The sequence below is a fragment of the Nyctereutes procyonoides genome, unplaced genomic scaffold (assembly GCF_905146905.1).
Source record: "Nyctereutes procyonoides isolate TBG_1078 unplaced genomic scaffold, NYPRO_anot_genome, whole genome shotgun sequence".
In the NCBI taxonomy this organism is placed as follows: Eukaryota; Metazoa; Chordata; class Mammalia; order Carnivora; family Canidae; genus Nyctereutes; species Nyctereutes procyonoides.
In genome coordinates, this window is record NW_026575126.1 from 30,782,616 (window position 1) to 30,804,773 (window position 22,158).

The 22,158-nt window shown below is 40.2% G+C and overlaps 1 protein-coding gene and 1 long non-coding RNA gene across 5 annotated transcripts in view; one reads left to right on the forward strand and one right to left on the reverse strand.

Moving 5' to 3' along the window:
• Positions 1 to 14,713: 14,713 nt before the first annotated feature.
• On the reverse strand, positions 14,714 to 15,865 carry LOC129519129 (uncharacterized). Its single transcript, XR_008666356.1, has 2 exons — positions 15,645 to 15,865; positions 14,714 to 15,313 (listed from the first exon to the last, which is right to left on the reverse strand). It is a non-coding gene; the product is annotated as an uncharacterized LOC129519129 (long non-coding RNA).
• A 94-nt stretch (positions 15,866 to 15,959) lies between these two features.
• The window catches only part of RNPC3 (RNA binding region (RNP1, RRM) containing 3), a 37,818-nt gene continuing 31,619 nt past the window's right edge, over positions 15,960 to 22,158 (forward strand). For 3 of the 4 annotated variants that reach the window (XR_008666411.1, XM_055339979.1, XM_055339978.1), the window contains exons 1-2: positions 15,961 to 16,235; positions 18,095 to 18,142. Coding sequence is in view for 3 of the 4 variants with exons in the window: in XM_055339979.1 (XP_055195954.1) it covers positions 16,041 to 16,235; positions 18,095 to 18,142 (243 nt within the window). In the remaining variant the exon portion in view is untranslated. Of the gene's footprint in view, positions 16,236 to 18,094; positions 18,143 to 22,158 lie in introns of all 4 variants that reach the window. The other variant, XM_055339980.1, reaches the window with a different exon arrangement.

Consider the following 22,158-nt stretch of genomic DNA (forward strand, 5'->3'; position numbering starts at 1 on the left):
GCCAGTTCTGCTGCATGCACTTTGCTTTTCTATCATGGCTGCTTTATCCTTCAAGCCAATCATCTGCAGAGGCTTTTTGTCTGTTGTAGGCAGTGTTTGGTCCCTGGCCTGAATGCGGCATGTTTTAACTGGGTGTGTTCTAGTCTGCTTGTAAAATGAGACCTGCCACTGGAAGCAAGATCCTATTAACTCCTGGACTCAGAGATGCTATGTTGGCAGGGGTTTTGGCTAGTTTTCTAGGAGAGGGGGTCCTCAGCACTGGGACCGAAGCATTCATGAGTGGGAAGGGTGGTTCTTGCAGAGCATGGGGTGCATAAGCAAATTAGGTAAGGAAGCCAGCACTGTACTGGTTACTGTTCCTGGCTCTGTGTTTATGCTGAGGGACAGGGAGAGGAAAATGGTGCTTGCCAATTCCTTTGTTCCCAGAGGGTTCTCTTTGTGAATGCTGCTTCTTTGGGAAATGCTCCAAGATAAACAACTAACCTCCCCACTCTTCCCCAGGCACTCTTCAGATGGCTGTTTCTCTGCTATATGTCTGTGGCCTGTTTGCTTGCCTTCTCTCCAAGAGAAGCCCCAGTGTTCTCGGAGGTCTCCCAGAGCCAAGCATGCTAACCTTTAAAATTCCAGGCTTTAAGCCCCACTGATTGCAGGAACTTAAAAAATTCGGACTCTCTCACTTTCCAAGCCAAATGCTACAGGGATTCATTTTTCTCATGTGCTCCTGAGTGTTAGTCTATCTCTTGACCTTCTCCACAACCATGGCTCCCTCCCACTACAGTGGCCACAATACATTTCTCTCCTAAGCCACATCTTTGTTCTTTCTACCTTCTTCAGTGTGGCTTCTTTTCTATCTTTAGTTGTGGATTTTGTTTTACCAATCTTCAGATCAACTTCTGGAGTACTTAGGATGGTTTGGTAGTTATCTAGTTGTATTTGTGGGATAAGGCCAGCCTAAAGTCCTCCTACTGCCAGAAGGAGGCAGAATAAGTCTGCTGTCATCTTCCCCCTCCCAAATATATTCTTATTATAAGACTAATATAAGTTATAATATAAAGTCTTACTATGTATAGAAATTAAATTTTAAAATCTTGTAATACATAAAAATTATATATTCACATGGAGAAGATAGATACTAGTTTTGAAGCATTGACTCCTGTGATTATGGAGGCTGAAAAGTCCCAGAGTTTTTCTTCTGTCAGCTGGAGATCTAGGAAAGCTGGTGATATAAATCAGACCAAATCTGAAAGCCTGAGAACCAGGGGAGCTGATGGCATAAATCCCAGTAAAGATCAGAGGTGAGATATTTCAGCTTAACAGTGAGATAAGAAAAAAGAGGTAGACTTTTCCTTCATCCATCTTTTATTTTACCCAGGCCCTCAAAGGATTGTGTGATCCCCATCTATATTAGATTAGACAAGCTACTTTATTGAGTCCACCAAATCAAATGCTAATCTCATATAATACCACTTTCAGAGACAAACCAAGAAATAATGTTTAATCTGGGCATCCTGCAGCCAGTCAAGTTGATACATAAAATGAACCATCAGAGTGTATTTTTAATCATGATAGAATTAGCTTTGCTATAGTTAAAAAATATTAACCCTAAACTATTAGTGCATTTAACATAATAAAAGTTATTTCTTAATTATGCAAAGTTTGATGGGTATCCAGTAATTTTGTAATGCAGTTGTTATTGACATGATAACTCGGTATTTTGTTATGTTTACCTGTCTGCCTATGTTTGCCTTATCTCTATAATCTCATTATGTGACCTCCATGATCACTGCTTTCACATCTACTCTTCCATGCTATAGTCTGGAATTGACACATGTTACTTTCAGTAACAGCCCACTGACCAGAATGAATTACATAGTCCCACCTAAGAACAAGGGAGTTGGGAAATGAAGAACGCATAGAATAACTGTTGAGCCTGATTGTGTCTGCCCAGGGGTCAAGGACAAAAGTAGCATAGCCATGAGGCTACTCTAATTTCACAAAGTTCATGGTGGCTTTGACAGAGTGGTAACAGTGAAGATGGAGAAAAACGATTCAATTTATTATATATTTTAAAGGTAAAATCAGTATTTGCTGAATGGGGAGTCATGGAATATAAAAGATAAAATCAAAATTGAGTTACAAAAAGCTTCAGAGGGATCCCTGGGTGGCGCGGTGGTTTAGCGCCTGCCTTTGGCCCAGGGCGTGATCCTGGAGACCCGGGATCGAGCCCACATCGGGCTCCCGGTGCATGGAGCCTGCTTCTCCCTTTACCTATATCTCTGCCTCTCTCTCTCTCTCTCTGTGACTATCATAAATAAAAATAAATAAATAAATAAATAAATAAACAAATAAATAAATAAATTTTTAAAAAATTTAAAAAAAAAAGAAAAGGCTTCAGAGACTTAAAGAATATCAAGAGCTCAGTTTTAAACATGCTATGATTGAAATTATTATAGAACATGGAGGAGGTGTCAAAGTAAGCACTTAGATTTATGGTTTCAAGTTGTACGGAGAAGAGGTACAGGCTAGAGATATAAATTAGGAGTCATCAATATATGCATGTTTTTTAAAGCCATGAAACTTGTTGATATTGCCTTTAGGATGAGTAGAGTGAGAAAAAAAGATTGAATCCTGAGAAATTCCTACATTTGGAGGTCAAAATGAGGAGGAATCAGCAAAAGAAACAAAGATAGTGACCAGAATGGAGGGAAAACATAGAAAGGTGTGGTACCCAGCAGTTTTTCCAGAACATCTAGTCACCCAAACATCAGGATCCTTTGAATTGGGATCCAGAAAGGCTTCTATAACCTGCTAACAGGCTTGAGCATAAGATACAAGAGATTTAACAATAGTCAGTCATACTAGCATGAGACAACAAGGGATCAGCAGAAGGTTGTACACCAATAGATACTGGTCTGCCTATGACTATCTCACATGGTATGAGATTATACTTCCCAAATGGGGAACTTCTAATAGTCAGTAAGACCATGGGCAATACCTTAGAACAGGGAAGTCCAATAGTTTTGGCAAGTTTAGAAATGTTCAGTTTGAGGATCCCATTAATTCTCTCAACCTTGTCTGATGATTGAAGTGATAGGGATAGTGATAATTCCAAAAAGTTTTCAAGGTTTTCATTAAGGCTTATATGATTTTCCCAGTAAAGCACAGGTGTCTTGATCACTGGAGATCATGGAAAGTATACTAAGTAGGAAACACATTTTCTAACAGTTTTTTGCCACTGTGAGGACATTAATATTAGAGTAAGGGAAATCTTCAACCCATCCAGAAAACACACATATAAGAATATCGAAAAAGGATGCCTAGGTGGCTTAGTTGGTTAAGCATCTGCCTTTGGCTCAAGTCATTATCTCAGGGTCTTGGGATCGAGCCCCATATCAGTCTTCCTGCTCAGCGGGGACCCAACTTCTCCCTCTCCCTCTGCCTGCTGCTCGCCCTGCCTGTGCTCTCTCTCTGTTAAATAAATAAAAAAATACAATCTTTTAAAAAATTAAATTAAAAAAAAAGAATAAGAACATAGTGGTAACCCATATTAAGTGACAGTTGAATGAAGTCCATCCAACTGGAGGTGATCAAAGGGTCCAGAGGGAGGTGTGAAGCCTCTTGAAAAATAAAACAAAATGGTTTATCCAGGATTATGAATGTGAAATGGTTTATCCAGGATTATCAGTGTGATGAGTCAGACATTGTTGGTAGACTATGTTTGCAATTATATAAAAGTTTTCCCAACAATGTTTATTAATAATTTGAGTCATCTTGAATGCACAAGAGTATGTGCAGATGTGTAAACACCAAAAATAAGCCTTGCCTGAGAGCCAGAAAGAACTGCACAGCCATCCTGGGCTTCCCATGGCCCTAACTGTTCATTTAATTTACAATTATTGTTTCTTTGATTTAGAAGCAGACTGTTGCCATGTGACAAGGACATCAGGATGGCAAAAGTCTGGCACCAAGGGGTCATTTGCTGCAGAAGTAGAATAGATTTCATCCATATGTGCCACAATCTTTACAGATTCTGTTGCTTTTTTTACAGAAAAAGCATTTCCCTGATACTCAGATTTAGTCCTTTTAGTATGAGCCTCAATCTTGATGAGAACAACTTCAGAAGATAAAAGAATAATATAAAGTAATAATGTTATATCAAGTCACATGTGTCTAGGAATTTCACATAATTTCTAGAACTCTTACATACCGATACAAACACAACACAAGGAAGGCATGGTATTAGTTCTTATTTGACAATATTTTCCATATAATTTACCATATCAAGTAAGTTTAATTTGTTTAACAAAGCCTTTGGAATGTTAAAGGAAACTTCATCTAGGACAAAAAAAGACTATTTAGAATTTGATTTTGGTAAGTTCGTCAAAATCACACACAGACAAAAATTTTAAAGCACTTGTCTGAACAGTATCATAAATTATTATGAAGCAATAATTATCTATTAGCAAAATTTAGCTCTTTTACTATTAAGAAGACTCTGTTTTCCTAGGTAATCAAAGAACTAATAAAAACAGCAGACATAGGAAATTATTTTTTAAAACAAAATCTTTGTTTTCTTAAAAGGTAAAGAAATTTTCATAATCTGTTATCAAAGGCAGACCAAAAGTCCAACACTTTGGAATGGGGCTCGATCCCAAGGACCCCGAGATCATGACCTGAGCCAAAATCAAGAGCCAGAGACTTAACTGACTGAGCCATCCAGGAGCCCCTGTCTGTTTTTCCTCTTTAGACAACCAGGCTCATTTTACAACAAAATTACTTTCTTTTCTATCAACAAAAAAATGCATCTTGATTTCTCATACTTTCTCTTATTGAAAATACATGCTACTTTCACGGTATAAGGATATGTTTCATTTATTATTTCTAGTAGTTTTAATCACACATATTAAAATTCTTAACCCTTAAAACCTTAATTTATAGTGAAAATTTTAAGTTAGCAATTGTGAACCATTATACCTGAGAGTTGTAAGTAAGAGACAAGTGGGACCAGGTAGGAAAAGACAGGTAGGGGGCTAGGTGACAAGCTCACAGAAATCCCAGAAATGCTGAAATATACAGAAACCAGAAATCAGGGAATATAATCAGACAGCCTCGTTAAACATTACTGATGAGATATTCAAAGAAGTAATCATGGTGCTTTCAGTGGTGACATCAAGAAGATTTAAGTTCCCTGATCCATTTTCTATGGATCATTTTCTATGGATCCATTTTCTATGACCATTAAAGCCCTAGTGGCAACCCATTTGGGGGCCCTCTCACTCCAGTGGGCTTTCTTTGGGTTCTCATCTTCACTTAATAAACTATCACTACACCCTTTTATGTCCCTGAGATTCATTTTTCAACTTCTAGAGACAAGAAAACTGCAACCCTGTAACACCAGCATTCTTTAGATTGGCAAATTTATGAATACATTTCATAATTTCGAGAAGCAGGTGCCTTTTTCGAAAGAGCACTAACACATCCAAATATCTTTTAGTTTCTATGTAAGAAGTGGAAAATAGATAAATCTATCTTCAGTAATTAATGTTCCATTATTATCTTATTAGAAAATGATCCTGAAATTCAATGAATTTAACTTAACACATCACTTAGCAAAACCTTAAGGTTTCAAGTTACTAAGATTTGGGGAAACTATTTTTAAAATGTACCTAAATTTTACTTATTCAATCTACTTGTTCTTAACAATTCTGTTTAGATTATGCACAAAAACTTCATGAGACACCAAAGTCAACTATAATTCTAAATTAGTTTTGCTGACAAACTGAAAATGATATTACATGAATTTAATTAGTAAATAAATTTAACTAGTAGAATAAATGTTGTTTACCAGAATTATATTCAATGTTGATAACTCTAAAGACATGCTTGTTTTAATTAAACCAATGAATTTATTAAACTCACTAATTTACTGAAGATAATCCCAGATCACAAGAACTTAAAAAACATTTAGGTTACTTTCTATTATATTTCTGAGAACTTTTAGGAATACTAATTTATGTAAAGTGCCTGTTTAAGTCAATTAAGCAGAGCTTTTTGAAATTAATTTTGGCAATACTATCTGGAGGTAGAAAATACCACACATCTACAACATAGTCATAGATACACATGAAATGTATGTTCAGATGCAACAGAGATTTTATAGCTTCTGTTTTAAAATTATTGCCATGAAATTGGTGCAAAATTCACTAGTTATAAAAGCTGGATCTAGGTTTGTTTTTCGGGTAAATGGAATAAGTTAAAATTACCTGTTTAGATGGCTAAAGATTTTTGTAGTATTTGTGGAGAAGACACCTAAGATTTGTTATTTATCCTTAACAAATCAAGTTCTAAGTAATCTTTTTGTTTTCACTTTTTTCCTAATAAGAACTATTTCCCCAAAATTTGCTTTTTAAAAAGATGGTCTAGATAAAAGTTTTGGAGAAGACCTTGGGTAAAACATTTATAATTCAAAGGAAAAAATAAAGCAAGATGCTCTTAGAATGTTTGTTTCCTTTGTTCCCTTGTGGCCAGTGCTTTTACAAGTTTTACTTACAATCTTTTTGAGATAAATAAGGGTGGTTGGGGATAGGTAAAAAGATTCAGTGCACTGCAAATCGCTTCTGGACTCACACCATTGGTCCTATAAACACTAGATTTGTAAAACAAAGGCAACTATTTTAAATTCCTCAAACAATTAGTTTGGTTGCTACCAATGATATCACAGGACTGATGTACCCATCCACCTATGTTAGAATATCTTCTTTCCTTTTGGTTACATTTAGCCTATGGGAGAATGCCTAAAAAACTTTCTGTCAGGCTCTGAAGATCAGCTTCCACTTTGTCCAAATTTCTGATCATAGTTATTAAATCCTTCCAAGTATCTTGTTAGGTTTCAGCCCTGGACAATCAATATTTCTAGCAGTGTTAAACAACCTCAGGGACCTATGAGGTGTCCTCAAAGAGGGTGCAATGATTGTATCTTCACAAGATCTAGAGTTACTGTCAAAGATAGAGAAAGAACCAATAACCTGCACGTCCCAGGCAGGCAAAAAGCCAAGTCAAATTCTTAGGATGCAAAAAGTAGTTAAACAAAAAGGGAATAGCTATCCTGGGAGAGAAAGAATCAATGACCAATTGGCCTGGATTTGGAAAGAGAGAGACAGTGTGAAATTTTATTTTCCTCTGTTGACTGGGCTCAGGAGGCAATTCTTTTTACAAAAAATTTTGAAGGGGATCCCTGGGTGGTGCAGCGGTTTGGCGCCTGCTTTTGGCCCAGGGCGCAATCCTGGAGACCCGGGATAGAATCCCACGTCGGGCTCCCGGTACATGGAGCCTGCTTCTCCCTCTGCCTGTGTCTCTGCCTCTCTCTCTCTCTCTCTCTCTCTGTGTGACTATCATAAATAAATAAAAATTAAAAAAATTTTTTTGAAGATCCTCCCTGGGTTTAAAAAAATCTTAATGATAGCCCTTAGTTTGGTCTTTGACTAAAGAGTAAAAGATACCTGAAGATTACCTGTAGCATTGAGTGGTCTTAATTTAAAAGGCAACTGTTTAATAGTCTCCTCAGAATGAATACAAATATTAAAATCTTTTAGGTACCTTTTCTCTCTTTAATTTTTTATTAACCTTTTGCAATGAACCTTCCACTGAAATGATTTTGGAAGTTTGAAAACTTTTGAGGACTTCTGTGTGCAAATTAAAATAAGTATCACGTTCTACTTAATTTGGGAACCATTAATTACATGTCTTCTTTTCTTTTTTAAGATTTTATTTATTTATTCATGAGAGACACACAGAGAGAGAGGCAGAGATAAAAGGTAGAGGGAGAAGCAGGTTCCATGCAGGGAGCCTGACATGGGACTCCATCCCAAGTCTCCAGGATCACGCCCTAGGCTAAAGGGAGCACTAAACTGCTGAGCCACTGGGGCTGCCCTACATGTATTCTTCTTAAACGTTTCTTACCTAATTGTAGCATTCCCCAAAATGGCCATTAGCTGGGCCTTTTAGCTACATTTTTTGGAGGCAAACTAAAAGAAATAGGATACTTTAGGGAGTTGAGCACACTGCCTCTGGCACACCTGCTTATTTTGTGACTCAGAACTATAGTTTTGGTAGTTAAGAGATATCTAGAAAGATGGAACAATTTTACTAAAAACAACCAAAAATTATAATGGCCATTTTGGGGAATGCTACATCAGAGTTCAAACTGAGAGGAACTCAACAACGGCCTTTGGAAACAGCTAGAAAGAGCATGAATTAAAAAGGGTTCACAAGATGCTGTGCTTGTGTTTCTCACTCTCCCTGAATGTTGATGGAGACTTACTTCAGATCCCGTTGCTGCCACCAAATCTGTTAAAGAACAAAAATTCAATTGGTTAAATTTAAAGATTTAATTGGTTTTAGTAAGTGATTCATAAACCAGGGAGTATCCCATCGAGCAAGTGGAGGGGAGCTCCAAGAAATTGTACAAAATAAAATGTTTTCATAGGAAGGAGAGTGGAGCAACTTATTAGTAAAAGAAAAGAAAGGATTTTCCCTGGCAAGGTCACTTTCCCTTATGGGGGAATGGTAGGAGGGCTTATTAGGTAGCTTACCTCATCTTTATTTGGGGGCTGGGAAGGGCCCATCTGACAGATTACTTCACTGATACTTAACAGGAAATTCCTGACTGACCAATTAAGATTATATGTCCAGGGGAGCTTGAAACTATAATTAGGTTACATATTAAGCCTTGTTTCAGTGACTTGACCCAGTGATGTCATTTTGGGCCTGCAGGATTTTTTTCTTAACAAATCTAAAGAAAATATGGGGGAAATATGTCTTCCAGGGAGACAACAAATACAAACCACTATTTCTAGGAGTTTTGCTATAAACAGAAAGAGATGGGAGCGGTAGCTGGAGAGGAAGTGGAAACAAAAGCTTTTTTAAATCTGTATACTTGGTGCTATAAAATATTGGGGTTTGGGAGAAAATGGTCAAGAAAGAATTCTTGAAATGTCCTTGGTGCAAAAAGGTGTTATTATAGTAGGGGGACAGAATCTGAGGGCAGAAAAGAGTTGCGTTGGGAATGTAAGGAGTGATTGATTATATAAGACTTTTTATTCTATGGAGAGGAGGGTGATATTAGGGCTCCAGGAATTTGAGTCTATAGGTTTTTGGAGATCACTTTTTTCTTGTAAATCATTAAGACAATGCAAACTAACTGAGTCTCATGTCCTGCATGACTGTGATCTCTATGAGCTAACCACTCGTTTTTTCCTTTCCTTAGTTCTAGGCAAGCCAGGGGTGCCTGAGGAATGTCACACATCTTCCATAGGGGTAGGATTGGGTTGTTGGGTGTTAGCTTGTGCTTTGCCCTCATTTTGCCTTTTGCTCCTTCAATATGGGTGTAGAGATAAAGGAAGTTTCAAAAGGGACTTTTATATGTTAACTAAGACTTATAGGGTCCTGGAGGTTGAGAGATTATCAAGCTAAGGTTGCCTTTTGCCTCTAGCAAAGTATTAACATTGAGGTAGTTGATTATCTGGAGGAAGGTCACTTTGCTTGTTCCAAGAATCTGCCAATGGCTATAGGTCACAAGGAAGTTTAATTTTTTTTCTATATTTCTTTTGCCTTTTTTTCCCCATATTATTCACTTTGCTTTTTTAAAAATCAAAATGATAGTAGCATATATACTAAATGATTCAGTAGAGTACATGAGAAGGCAAGGGATCTACTTCTGAAGTGAGAGGTTGCCTTAACCAAGGAGCACAAATTCAAGTATAATTGATGGGTATGGAAGTCTTCAATTTTTTTCAGTTAGAATAAGAAACAAGGTTATCATTTAAGAGTAAAGGTAGAAAGAAGGTTCAAAGGGGACAGAGGAGAAAAAAAAAATGTTGAAAATTTACCAAAATCAGTCCAAAGAGAAAGTGAGCTAGAATAAAAAAAGAGAAATTGTATGTTTGTTTTTTTTTTTTTTTATGATAGCCACAGAGAGAGAGAGAGAGAGAGAGAGAGAGAGAGAGAGAGAGAGGCAGAGACACAGGCAGAGGGAGAAGCAGGCTCCATGCACCGGGAGCCCGACGTGGGACCCGATCCCGGGTCTTCAGGATCGCGCCCCGGGGCAAAGGCAGGCGCCAAACCACTGCGCCACCCAGGGATCCCAAATTGTATGTTTTGTAAACCAAGGGAAGATGATGTTTCAAAAAGAATGTGGTCAAAGGGGATCCCTGGGTGGCGCAGCAGTTTAGTGCCTGCCTTTGGCCCAGGGCACGATCCTGGAGACCCGGGATCGAGTCCCGCGCCGGGATCCCTGCATGGAGCCTGCTTCTCCCTCTGCCTGTGTCTCTGCCTCTCTCTCTCTCTCTGTGACTACCATGAATAAATAAAATCTTAAAAAAAAAAAAAGAATGTGGTCAAAGGTCTCAAGTACTACTGAAAAGCTAAAATGAGAACTGAAAAAGTCCAATCAATTTAGCGATTTGGAGGTAATTGTTAATCCTAGCAAGAATTATTTTATGGACTGATGGGATCAGGAGCCCCAGACGGAAGTATATTCTGGAGTGAGCAGAAGGTAAAGAAATAAGGATAACTTACATCTCTTGATGTAGGAAAGATGTGGAGGTTCAGACTGAACAGTCAAAAAGTCTTGAGACATCTTTGGAGCAAAAAGGTGGTTTTGTTAAAGCACAGAAATAGGACCCATGGACAGAAAGAGCTGCACTGGAGTCATGAGGATTGGCCAATTATATACTTTCAAATCGAGAGGGGGTTACGGACAGTGTAAGTCTCTGAGGAATTTTGGAAGCAAGGTTTCCAGGACCTTGAGGGGACCAGCTATGGTTTAAAAAGGTCATTTATTACTAATATAACCTGAGTCATGAGACCCTTTAGATGTATATCCATGAGTCATGCTTAGGGGATGACTGCCAAAAAATATCTTGGTGGGCACAGATAAAGGACACTTCCAGAGGTATTTTTAAAAATATTTTATTTACTTATTTGAGAGAGAGAGAGGGAGAGAGAGAGAGAAAGCATGAGCAGGGGGCTAAGCATGGAGCCCAATATGGGGCTCAATTCCAGGACACTGAGATCATGATCTGAGACAAAGGCAGATACTCAACTGACTGAGCCACACAGCCGCCCCTCCAAAGGTATTTTTTATGTTTAAGTAGACTTCTAGGATTCTGGAGATAGGCAAAGGTCGCCTTTTAACCTTAGCAAAGTATTAATATTGAGGCAGCTGAGTTCATACAGGAATGTTAGCCTGTCTCAAGTGTTTATTAATAGGCTGGCTATAAGTAGTAATGGAATTTAATTTTTCTTTTGCCTTTGCTTCCCATATCAAATCTTTACAAGTTTGCTGTGAAGGAAGTGAATGCTTTAGCTAAAAATTAGGAAAAGAATTCATAGAACTCAATTGCAAAAAATATATACAATAATAATTTAATTAAAAATGAGCAGAAAATCTAAGTAGACATTTTTCCAAAGAAGACATACTGATGGCTAGCAGATAAACAAAAAAGATGCTCAACATTACTAAACTTCAGAGAAATGCAAATCAAAACCACAATGAAATATCACTCACTTTTTAGAATGGCTATTATCAACAAACAAACAAGAAATAACAAGTGTTAGCATGGATGTAAAGAAAATGGGATCCCTGTGCCATGTTGGCAGAAATGTATACTGGTATAGCCCCTATGGAAAACAGTATGGGGGCTCCTCAAACAATTAAAGATAGAACTACTATATGATCCAGTAATTCTACTTCTGGGTATTTAGCTGAAGAAAACTAACTCAAAAAGATATGTGTATCCTCAAATCCACTGCAGCAGTATTTACAATAGCCAAGATATAGGCTAAACAACCTATGTATCCCTGAATGAATGAATGAATGAGTATAATGAAGTATTTTGAATTATTTTTCAGAAATAAAAATTTGTGGCAAAACAGATGGCTCTCGAGGGCATTTTGCTAAGTGAAATAAGTCAAACAGAGAAAGACAAATGCCATCTGATCTCACTTATATGGGGCTCAAAAACAAAAGAAAGCAAAACCAAGCTCACAGATACAGAGAATAGATTGATGGTTGCCAGAGGCAAGAATGGAAGATGGGAGAAACTGGTCAAGGGTGTCAAAGACATAAACTTCTAGCAATAAAATCAATAAATCCTGGGGATATAATGTATTGCATGGTGACTATAGTTAAAAGTTGCTAAGAGAGATCTCAAAAGTTCTCTTCATAAGAAAAGTCTTGTAACTATGTATGATGAATGTAAACTAGATTTATTGTGGTGAACATTTTGCAGTATACAAACATATCATTATGCTGTATATCTGAAACTAATACAATGTTCTATATCAATTGTATCTTAAGTAAAAAAAAAAAGAAAAGAAAAATAAAAGGAGTAAATTCCTTTTTCAGATTGGTTCTCCAAGGCATTCCAGAAATAGTAGAAACAGGGCCCGGGAGTTCTCCTGGCTTCATAAGAAAAAATAGGGAACTCAAACATTGAAAGGAATGTCCAAATAGACACATGGCTAAGTGAGGTAGAGAGATACCAACTAAAGGCCAAAGAGGGGAAAGCTACTCTTGCCTGAAAGGGTATGCAGTGATAGAAGGGGAATTGATGAATATGAGACCCCAAGAAACCACATTAGTAGAGGCTTCTATCACCAGAATCAAAATCAGAGTGAGATAAAGAACCAACATTTGGTCAATGAAGAAAGATACTCCCAGCCTCTAACTTTCTCTCCTACTCTGTAGTGAAGAAAATCAAAACTAAAACATTATATGCTAGTAGAGCCACAGTTTTGAGACTATGTGCTGAGGTATCCCAGGTGTCCCAGCTATCCCACAGGGGTGCTGTGGAATTTTTTTAATAGGGTTTGAACTCATGACCCCAAGATCAAAACTGAGCCAGCCAGACGCCCTGCTATGGAGTATTTTATATATTCGAGGGAAACAGCAATCCTATCTGCCAGACACTACATGAAACCCCAGCTTGAAATAGTTTTGGATTTAAAAATTTTTGCAAAGCTGGGTTGTTTTTTTTTTTTTTTTTTTTTCTGTTGTTTTGATAAAGAACAAACGCCTCTTGAGAATCTGGGTGGAACAGGAAGCAAGGAGGCACCAAGGGATGCTGTTAAGAAAGCAAAACAAAACAACACTACTAAGACAATAAATGCACCATTACCTAAGGAAGTTTGGGAACCTCTGTGGTATCCCAGGCATCCCAAGAAAAGAAAGAGAAATGTGCAACACAGAGCAGACCACACTCACTTCTACTCAAAGGTGGGAGAAATGAAAGCAAATTAATCTCTCTCCTCTTAGGTGAAGCCTGATATGAGAAGAGGGTAAAAATTGAGGCCTGAACGTAAAATCCGGAGTCAACATTTCGAGCCCCCCAGGACTATTAACTGGAAAGGACTAAGAAATCATGAAATCTGCCTAAACTATTGACAAGACATGGGTAAGACAGATTTAAGTCAGTACAACTGAAAGTAATTAAGTGGAGAGAGAAAATTCTGCCCCTTTACTATCCCGAAGAGTTGTGATGTCTCAATCATAGTAGAGAAGGACCCTTAAATTTATTTTGATGGCCTATGAAGCAATTCTTGACCAAAAGAGGCAGTTATAAATATTAAAGTTAATCCATTCCCACATTCATTCGCTGAACATATATGTCTATTATATGCTAATCATTTTACTGATGGTAAAAGACATGGACAAAAGCCCACAGAGGATAGTGTTTAGCGTAGCATGCCTTCTCCAATCAGTTTATCCCTCTATCCTGTCTCTGCCTTTTTTCCTTCAAAGAATAATCTCCAAAGGAATTTACTCACTTACTTACAGGTTATGGTCTATCTAGAGTGTCAGGGCCAAGAGAGAAAGGATTATTATCTTGGTCTTCCCCTCTCCTCCATCTCTCCACATTGGGATGCTTCATAAATCAATACTGGGTCCCTGTCTCCCTGCCTACAATACCTCTTATCTTTGAATATAAGTATTATATGTGTTGATGCTGTACGTGTATCCTGTTGATACTTCTCTAGAATACCAAATGTACATCCAGTTGCCTTCTTGAAACACAGGCACTGAATAGGTACTTTAGCTCTAATGCATACTCCTCCCTCTCCTACCCTTCACTGCAGTCCCTAATCTAGGGCTCCCTAGTGCCTCTTCTCATGCTCAACAGAGCATCATCATCCACCCAGACGGTGACAGTTTGAGAGGCTCAAGCCAAAACCCCAGAATTATCCTTAATTACTTTTTTCCACCTATAAGTCTATCAATTCTACTTCCAAAATGTATCTCAATTCCAATAGAAATTGGAATTTCTCTATATCCACAGTTACTAAACTATTTCAAGCAACGTTTTTTGGCCAGACTACTGTAGTAGTCCAACTATCTTCTGGCTTCTACTCGGTTTTTTACAACTGTAACCAAAGAGAAATGTTCATGTCCAAAATTTAATCATCTCTCTCTCTCTCTCTCACACACACACACACACACACACACACACACACACACACACACACACACGCGCGCGCGCCTATTAGAAAAATCTGTCTGTTTCCAATTACTCTCCAGATAATCAAGGCTCCAAACAAACCTACAGGGCCATCAGGGTCTGGCTTTACCTGACCTTTGGGGGTTTTCCCATGTTTTTATCTGTTTCTATTAATGTCTGTCCCTCCTTTGCTTCTCAAACAAGGCGCCATGAAAGCAGAAGTTTGACACAATGTTTACTGTAGCATCTTTAACATCTAATTAGGAAGAAAACACAAAGCGCGGGCCGAGGCCCCCGGGTCTGCGGGCCGTGGCTACCCGAGCGCGAAGAGCCGAGGCCGAGGGGGCCTCCCCGGGCCCGCAGGCCCTCACTGTACCCGGCGGGGCCGGCTGCGCATGCAGCTCCAGGGCAATCTCGGCTTCACCGCGGGCGGGCGGACACGAGGCGCAGGGCGGGCGGGGGCGCCGGCCGGTCCCGCTAGCAGCTCGGACGTCCGCCTGCCGCCTGCCGCCTGCCGGCCATGCGGCTCCAGGTCTCGGAGCATCAGTATCCTCAGCGCTAAGACGGGGACACGTCGGCGCCTTTTAAGGTTTTATGAGAATCAAGTATGTGAAGATCCATCTATCGATTAATTTATCCATAGGATTCTCTGGGCAGCCCGGGTGGCCCAGCGGTTGAGCCCCCTGCCTTCGGCCCCAGGGCGTGATCCTGGGGTCCCGGGTTCGAGTCCTGCGTCGGGCTCCCGGCATGGAGCCTGCTTCTCCCTCCGCCTGGGTCTCTGCCTCTCTGCGTCTGTGTCTTTCATGAGTAAATAAAACCTTAAAAAAAAAAAAAAACGGATTGTCTATAGTCATTAGGCTGCCAGTCCGTGAAAGGAACACTGAGCTGAGCCTATTCAACGGCTGCATGCACGACGATTCTTGCTCCTTTTGCTGAGCTCGGCCTGCGGGGAGGGAGCCCGCCCTCTTGAGGCTCCACGCGGCCCCGACGCCGCCCCGGCCCTGCCCGCGCCCTGCCCGGCCGTGCCCGCGCCCTGCCCGCGCTCTCCCGGCGCCCTGCCCGCGCCCTCCCGGCGCCCGCCCGCCGCGGCCCGGCACCGGGCTTCCGACCGACGCTCCGCCGCAGACCGGCCGCCGCGCCCACACGCACCGCCCCGCCGGCGCTTCCGCTCCTCGGCTTCACAACCTTCTCCTTCACGCGGCCGACGCCCCTTCCTCCTCCTCTGACAGGGTTTTAAATCCCCGCGCTTCTCTGGGGCGACGTTTCCTTCCCAATCCTTGCGCCCGCTCCCTGGAATTTAAGTCCCTTCGCCTTCCCACCGCGGTGCAACCTGGTCCTTCGCTTTAAGGAGACCGCCTCCGAAGAGGGGTCAGCCGCCCCCCCGCCCCGCCCCGCCCCGGGCGCAAGTCTCGCGAGAAGGAGACCATCTATCGCGGTACTTCCTTGTTTCCAGAATCCCTAGCGCGAGGCGGAAAAACACTCATTTCCCTCAGCCTCTGGGGCCGGGCGCTGCAAGCTCTTCTCGCGTCGCCGTCGCCGTGGGAAATGGCGGCTCCCGAGCAGCCGCTACCGCCCATGTCCAGGGGATGCCAGAGCTCCGCCTCGCTCTCTCCGCCGCGGGGCGACCGGACCCTTCTAGTGAGGCACCTGCCGGCCGAGCTGACCGCCGAGGAGAAAGAGGACTTGCTTAAGTACTTCGGGGCTCAGTCGGTGCGCGTCCTGTCGGATAAGGGACGGCTGGTAAGGGCGCGCCGGTCCCGCGCTCCGGAAGGCCCGCGGCTGCGGGCGCCTCGGGGGGGGCGGGGGGGCGGGGGGGCGGGGGGGGCGGCTGTGACAGCTGGAGGCCGAGCCGAGTGCGGAAGTGCGCCTGTGGAGCAGGGTCGTGCCCGTCCGCGCTCACGTCCAGACGTCGTGAGGCCGCGGGAAGCTGCGGGGGCTGGCGCCTGTGCTCGTCACGGCGCTGTCGGACCGGGCGGCTGAGAGTCGGGGCCCGAGGAGGCCGAAGGGCGTCTTCCCTCCCCTCACCCCCCGGGGGAATCTCCACACTCCTCCGAGTTTGAGAGCGTTTCCTTTGGACTCCGAGTACTCTCGGGGATGAACTACAAAGAAATGTCGATTCACTTGTTAGCAGCTGTTAAGACAGTCATTAAAGTAGAGGAGAAAGTACAGTAGAAACCTCAGTAAACCGGGTAACAGCATTTCTACTAGATGTTTTAGGAAAAAAATTCTTCGTGAAATTTTTGACGGAATCCGTTGGAATAGTATTTTAAGGTTTCTACGTAGGTATTTACGGGATTATTCTATTTACTTTCATATCCGAAGATGTTTTAGGTGGATTTCTCTCCGTTACACTAGTAATGAGGATGTTAAGTTTCTGCCAGATAGTCTGTGCAAAATATCAGTGGTTTTAGTCTTCTCACGTGGTTCTGGTATGAACCAGCGTTAAGTACCGGGAAGACTGACCACTTGTGATCAAAGTGTCAAGTACACCAGCAAATACTAATATTCTCTGTCGTTAATGTAAGTACTCTTAATGAGGTCATCTTGGATCAGAGTAGACGAAATTAGAATGTGATATAATTACTCAAGCAACTTGTAAATGCTTTAATAAGCTCTAGTAACATTATCCGTAGCATAATGATTCATTTACTCTCGACTTACCTTTTTTTTTTTTTCTGATGGCTTTTACACTATTTACAATTTATATTTAAAAATACACTTCTCCCATTGAATCCTTATTACAGGGATAAAGCACAAAGGAACTATGCACTTAGGAATGCTTTTTTGTTGACAAACATTTTTAAACTTTGCATTTGGCTGTACAGAAGTACGCTTAAGATCTTTAGATGTATTATAAATTAAAGATCTTTTGTATATTGGGATAGTTTAAAGGCCATCCTCTGTGTATAGTAGGGGTTTTTAAACTTCTGGTCTGTTAAACTATTTGAAAACATATATAAAACATGCTGTATAAGTGTGTACACCTTTATTTTTTTTTAAAAGGTTTTATTTATTCGTAAGAGACACTGAGAGAGGAAGGCAGAGACACAGGCAGAGGGAGAAGCAGGCTCCATGCAGGGAGCCCAATTCAGGACTTGATCCCAGGACTCTGGGATCACGAAGTGAGCCCAAGGCTGTAACCGCTGAGCCACCCAGATGCCTCTGTGTATACACCTTTATATAAGAGCCTCCATAGCTATCAACTGAAGGAACTCTGATTCAAAAAAGATTCAGAACTACAGTGCTGAAATTAATGAACAGTTACAGTGATCCGATTTTCCATGACTTTATTAATTTGTGAAATAAATAACTGTCAGCTGGTAAAATCAGACTTCTTATGAGAAAATGAAATTGTATTAGAAATAATTTGTTCGGGATCCCTGGGTGGCGCAGCGGTTTGGCGCCTACCTTTGGCCCAGGGCACGATCCTGGAGACCTGGGAATGAATCCCACATCGGGCTTCCGGTGCATGGAGCCTGCTTCTCCCTCTGCTTATGTCTCTGCCCGTCTGTCTCTCTCTCTCTCTCTCTCTCTCTCTCTCTCATAAATTAAAAAAAATTAAAAAAAAAGAAATAATTTGTTCCTTAATTCTTTTTCAGAAACATACAGCTTTTGCTACTTTCCCTAATGAAAAGGCAGCTATAAAGGTATGACTTTATTATCATTATTAAAGTTATCAACAATTTCCTATTCACTAATGTTTGGTCAAAAGTGAGACATTGTTGAACTATGGTTTTCAAAAGCAAAAGTTTCTGTATTTCAGGAGTTTATTCCACAGACTGCATTTGGTTTATTCTCAAATCTTCCCCAAATTTTAGGTATTTAGATGTAAGAATAGATTAACTTAAAGCAAATTAAAATTGAATCGTAATTTTATATGCAAGTAAAGATAAGTTCTAAAGAATGCAAAGATTAATAACTCTTTAACTGCCACAGATGTTTTCAGTATTAAAGGGAACATACATTAAAAAATAAATCCTAGAGATTCATTCACAAAGGAGGTGACATTTGAGGTAGACCTTTAATGATTAGTTGGATTTTGAGCAGAAAACAAAGGGAGATGGGCCTGTCAGGTGGAGAGAACACTTAAGTGAAGCTATAGGGCACGAAAAGTTGTAAGAGCAAAAACTTAAGGGTTGAGATGGAACTAGGACGTGGAAAGTAGGTTGAATTTAAATTTGGGTGGGAGGAAGGGATTGAATTTTTAGTAGATACTACTTCCGGCATGTGCACATATAGTCACAATTTGAGCTGCACAATATGGTCAGGCCTGTGAAAGATGTGGTAGATTAGATGTGGAAAAGATGGGAGGTAGGAAGGCCAAGTGGAAATTCAAGATAAGAGAACTCTTATAATGGCCAAGGCAAGATAAAGGATCCTAATAAATCAAGAAAAAGGCAAAGGGAAGAAGTAGGTATATACCTGATAGAGATTGAGTTTGCAGGCCTCGTGATCCCTATTGATACACAGCTTAAGAAAGGGAATACTTAAGATTTTTGGACTGAGGTATTGGGTTATTACATTAGCTGACAGGGCAGGATTCGGAGGATGTTTGCAAAGGTAGGTAATGAATTCAGATGTTAACTTTGAAGAGTCATTAAGCTACTTCTATGGAAAAATTTTTTAAAGATTATTTGTTTGAGATGGACTCATAGAGCATGAGCAAGGGGAGGGGCCGAAGGAAGGAGAAGCAGACTCCCTGCTGAGTGGAGAACCCTACAGGGGACTGGATCCCAGGAACTGAAGTCAACCGCTTAACCAACCGAGTATCCCAAGCACCCCAGAATATTTTTGATGCAGTTAAAAAATATGGCTCTATTGCTGAGACAAGGTCAAATATGAAGTATCTTGAATCAGATGAATGGATGTGGTGGTTGTCCAAGGGAAGATGAGCCAGGAAAGGAGAATGAGAGGGAGAAATTCAAAAAGGAAGTAGAACTAGGGAAAAAAAATTATGGTTGAGAAGAGAAGAGAGTTTTCACAAGATGAGATCTTGTGATGACACAAAATAGGGAACAAATAGTGTATCAATAAAGGATTTTTTTTTTTATTGTGAAACAATAGAAGTCACCCAAATTCTCATCAGTAAGGGGGAAGGGATACCTTTATTCCTAGGCTGGACTACTGTTGGAGAATGAGGTCAAATGATTATGTATTAATAAGTAATGTAGCCTAGGTAAAGTACATGAATAAAGTTGACAACACATTATGTATGAGATGTAACATTGGCTTTTTGGAAATCCAGTAGTACATATGTTGGTTTATGCCTAGGAAGAAAATGTAGCAAAGCTGTGTACCAAATGGTTAATAAATGTCTTTCTGTCAAGGAGGGATTATAGAAGACTTTCACGTTATATATATATTTTTAACATACAGGTTCCCCCCCCCCGCCCCCAGAAAAGATTCTTATATATATAGCATAAGATGTTATAAATAAAATATGGCAATGAAACCCATATTGTTTTATGGTCAAGATTAACTTAGAGGAGAGGGTATGGAGCCAGTGTCTTTGGGAAATGTTTATAGTAGAGAAGGAATGAGAAGATGATAGCATCAATATGGTGTTTCAGTTACAGTGCATGTGACTGATAGATTTTTTTAAAAACCAGGGTTTAAGAATAAAGTAGCTGAGAGAACTGAGGAAATTAGTTAACAGTAAAAATGAAAAGTCATATATCCTGAAAGAGAATAGGTGTGATACCCATTTTGCAAACAAGAAAGTTGAAGTAATTAGAGCTTAGATGCCTTTTATTTCAGACAATCGAAGATTCACTGATAATGAAGAGGTCTAGAGTTGATTTAGGGACTTGAAAAATATTGAAACATTTTATTTTATTTTTTTATTGAAACATTTTAAAATGAAAGAATCAAATAAGGATACATAAGCATAGTAAAACAAAATTATCGTCCCAATTAAGGCTTATAGTTCAATTTATTCAAAAATATGAAATGCTTACAATATGCTAGATGCTGCTTTAGGTCTTGGGATAAATCCATGAATAATATTTACAAAAAAATAGATAAACACTTACATCCTCATTGGGGCTAACATTCTCAAAAAAAAGGCAGATTATAAATAATAAACTTGTTTACTATTTTAGAACATGTTAAATACTGTGAGGTAAAAAGGCAAAAGAGCAATAGGATAAAGAGTACAAGATGGGGATAGTTAAGTTGCAGTTAAGGTGTTTAGGGTCATAGTTGAGTAACAATTTGAAAGAGTTGAAGTTAGCTAAAGAAATATATGGGGAAAGTACATTCCAGTCAACGTAATGACTGGAACAAGGGCACTAGGGTAAGAGAATGCCTGTCGTGTGCAAGTAAGCCAGAATGGCATAGGCAGACAGAATGAGGGGGATGTAGTTAGAATTTAAGGTCAGAGAATAAGAGACCATTTCATGTAGGTACTCTAAAGATCCTGGATTTTATGCTGAATAAAATGGGGAGCTCTTGTAGTATTTTGAGCAAAGCAGTAACATAATGTAACATCTTTTTTTTTTTTTTACATTTTTTTAAAGATTTTATTTATTTATTCATGGGGGAGGGGCAGAGGGAGAAGCAGGTTCCATGCAGGGAGCATGACGTGGGATTCGATCCCAGATCTCCGGGATCAGGCCCTGGGCTGAAGGCGGCGCTAAACTGCTGAGCCACCCGGGCTGCCCTAATCTAACATATCTTTAAAAGGATGTTGTGTTGAGAAGAGATGGGAGACAGGGACGAGTAAAAACAGGGAAATCTGTAAAAAAGTTATGGTAATTTAGCTCAGAGATGATGGCTTTTTAGACTGAAGTAGTAAGAAGTGATTAGATTCTGGATATATTTTGAATGTAGAAGCAAACAATTTCTTGATGGCTTGGATATGCAATATGGGAAAGAAGTCTTACAGATGATTCCAATATTTTTGACAGGAGTAAGTGAAAGAACGGCGTTACCATCAACTGAAATATGAAAGGCTCCAGATAGAAAACATTTGGGGGGATGAGGAGAGAACATAGCGGTTCAATTTCTGAAGTGTCAATTTTGAGATGTTTGTTAGACACGTAAGGAGAGCTGTCTGTTACGTTTTCTTGGAGTTTAGGACAGGCTTGGGCTGAGGTTATAAATTAGGGAATTAGGAGCAATGTGGGCATGGAATTTAAATTTAGGATGGTGATTAGATCACTAAGAGAGCTAGAAAGAGGACCAATAATAGAACCCTGGAGTATGCCAACTTTCAGACTTCAAGAAGGCACAAACCAAGAGATCACAGTAGAAGCCAGTGAGCTAGGAAGAAAACTGCAGGAAGTATGTGTTGACATCAAGCAAACAACATGTATAAAGGAGAGAGCAATCAACTGTATTAAATGCAACAAAATGAAGATGGAAAGTAGACCATTGCTTTGGCAGTACAGAATTTGTCATCTTTGACAAACAGTGCCAGTGGACTGATGATATGACATAAGGCTTATTGAAATGAGTTGGAGACTGCTTGGGAGGAGAGGAGTTTTAGGTAAAAGACTTGGCTAACTTTTGTTTTTTAAGATTTTATTTATTTGAAAGAGAGAGTGTGCACATGAATTAGAGAGCACAAGCAGTGGAGAGAGAGAGAAGCGGGCTGCCCATCCAGCAGGGAGCGCGGTGTGGGGCTTGATCCCAGGACTCTGTGATCATGAACTGAGCCACC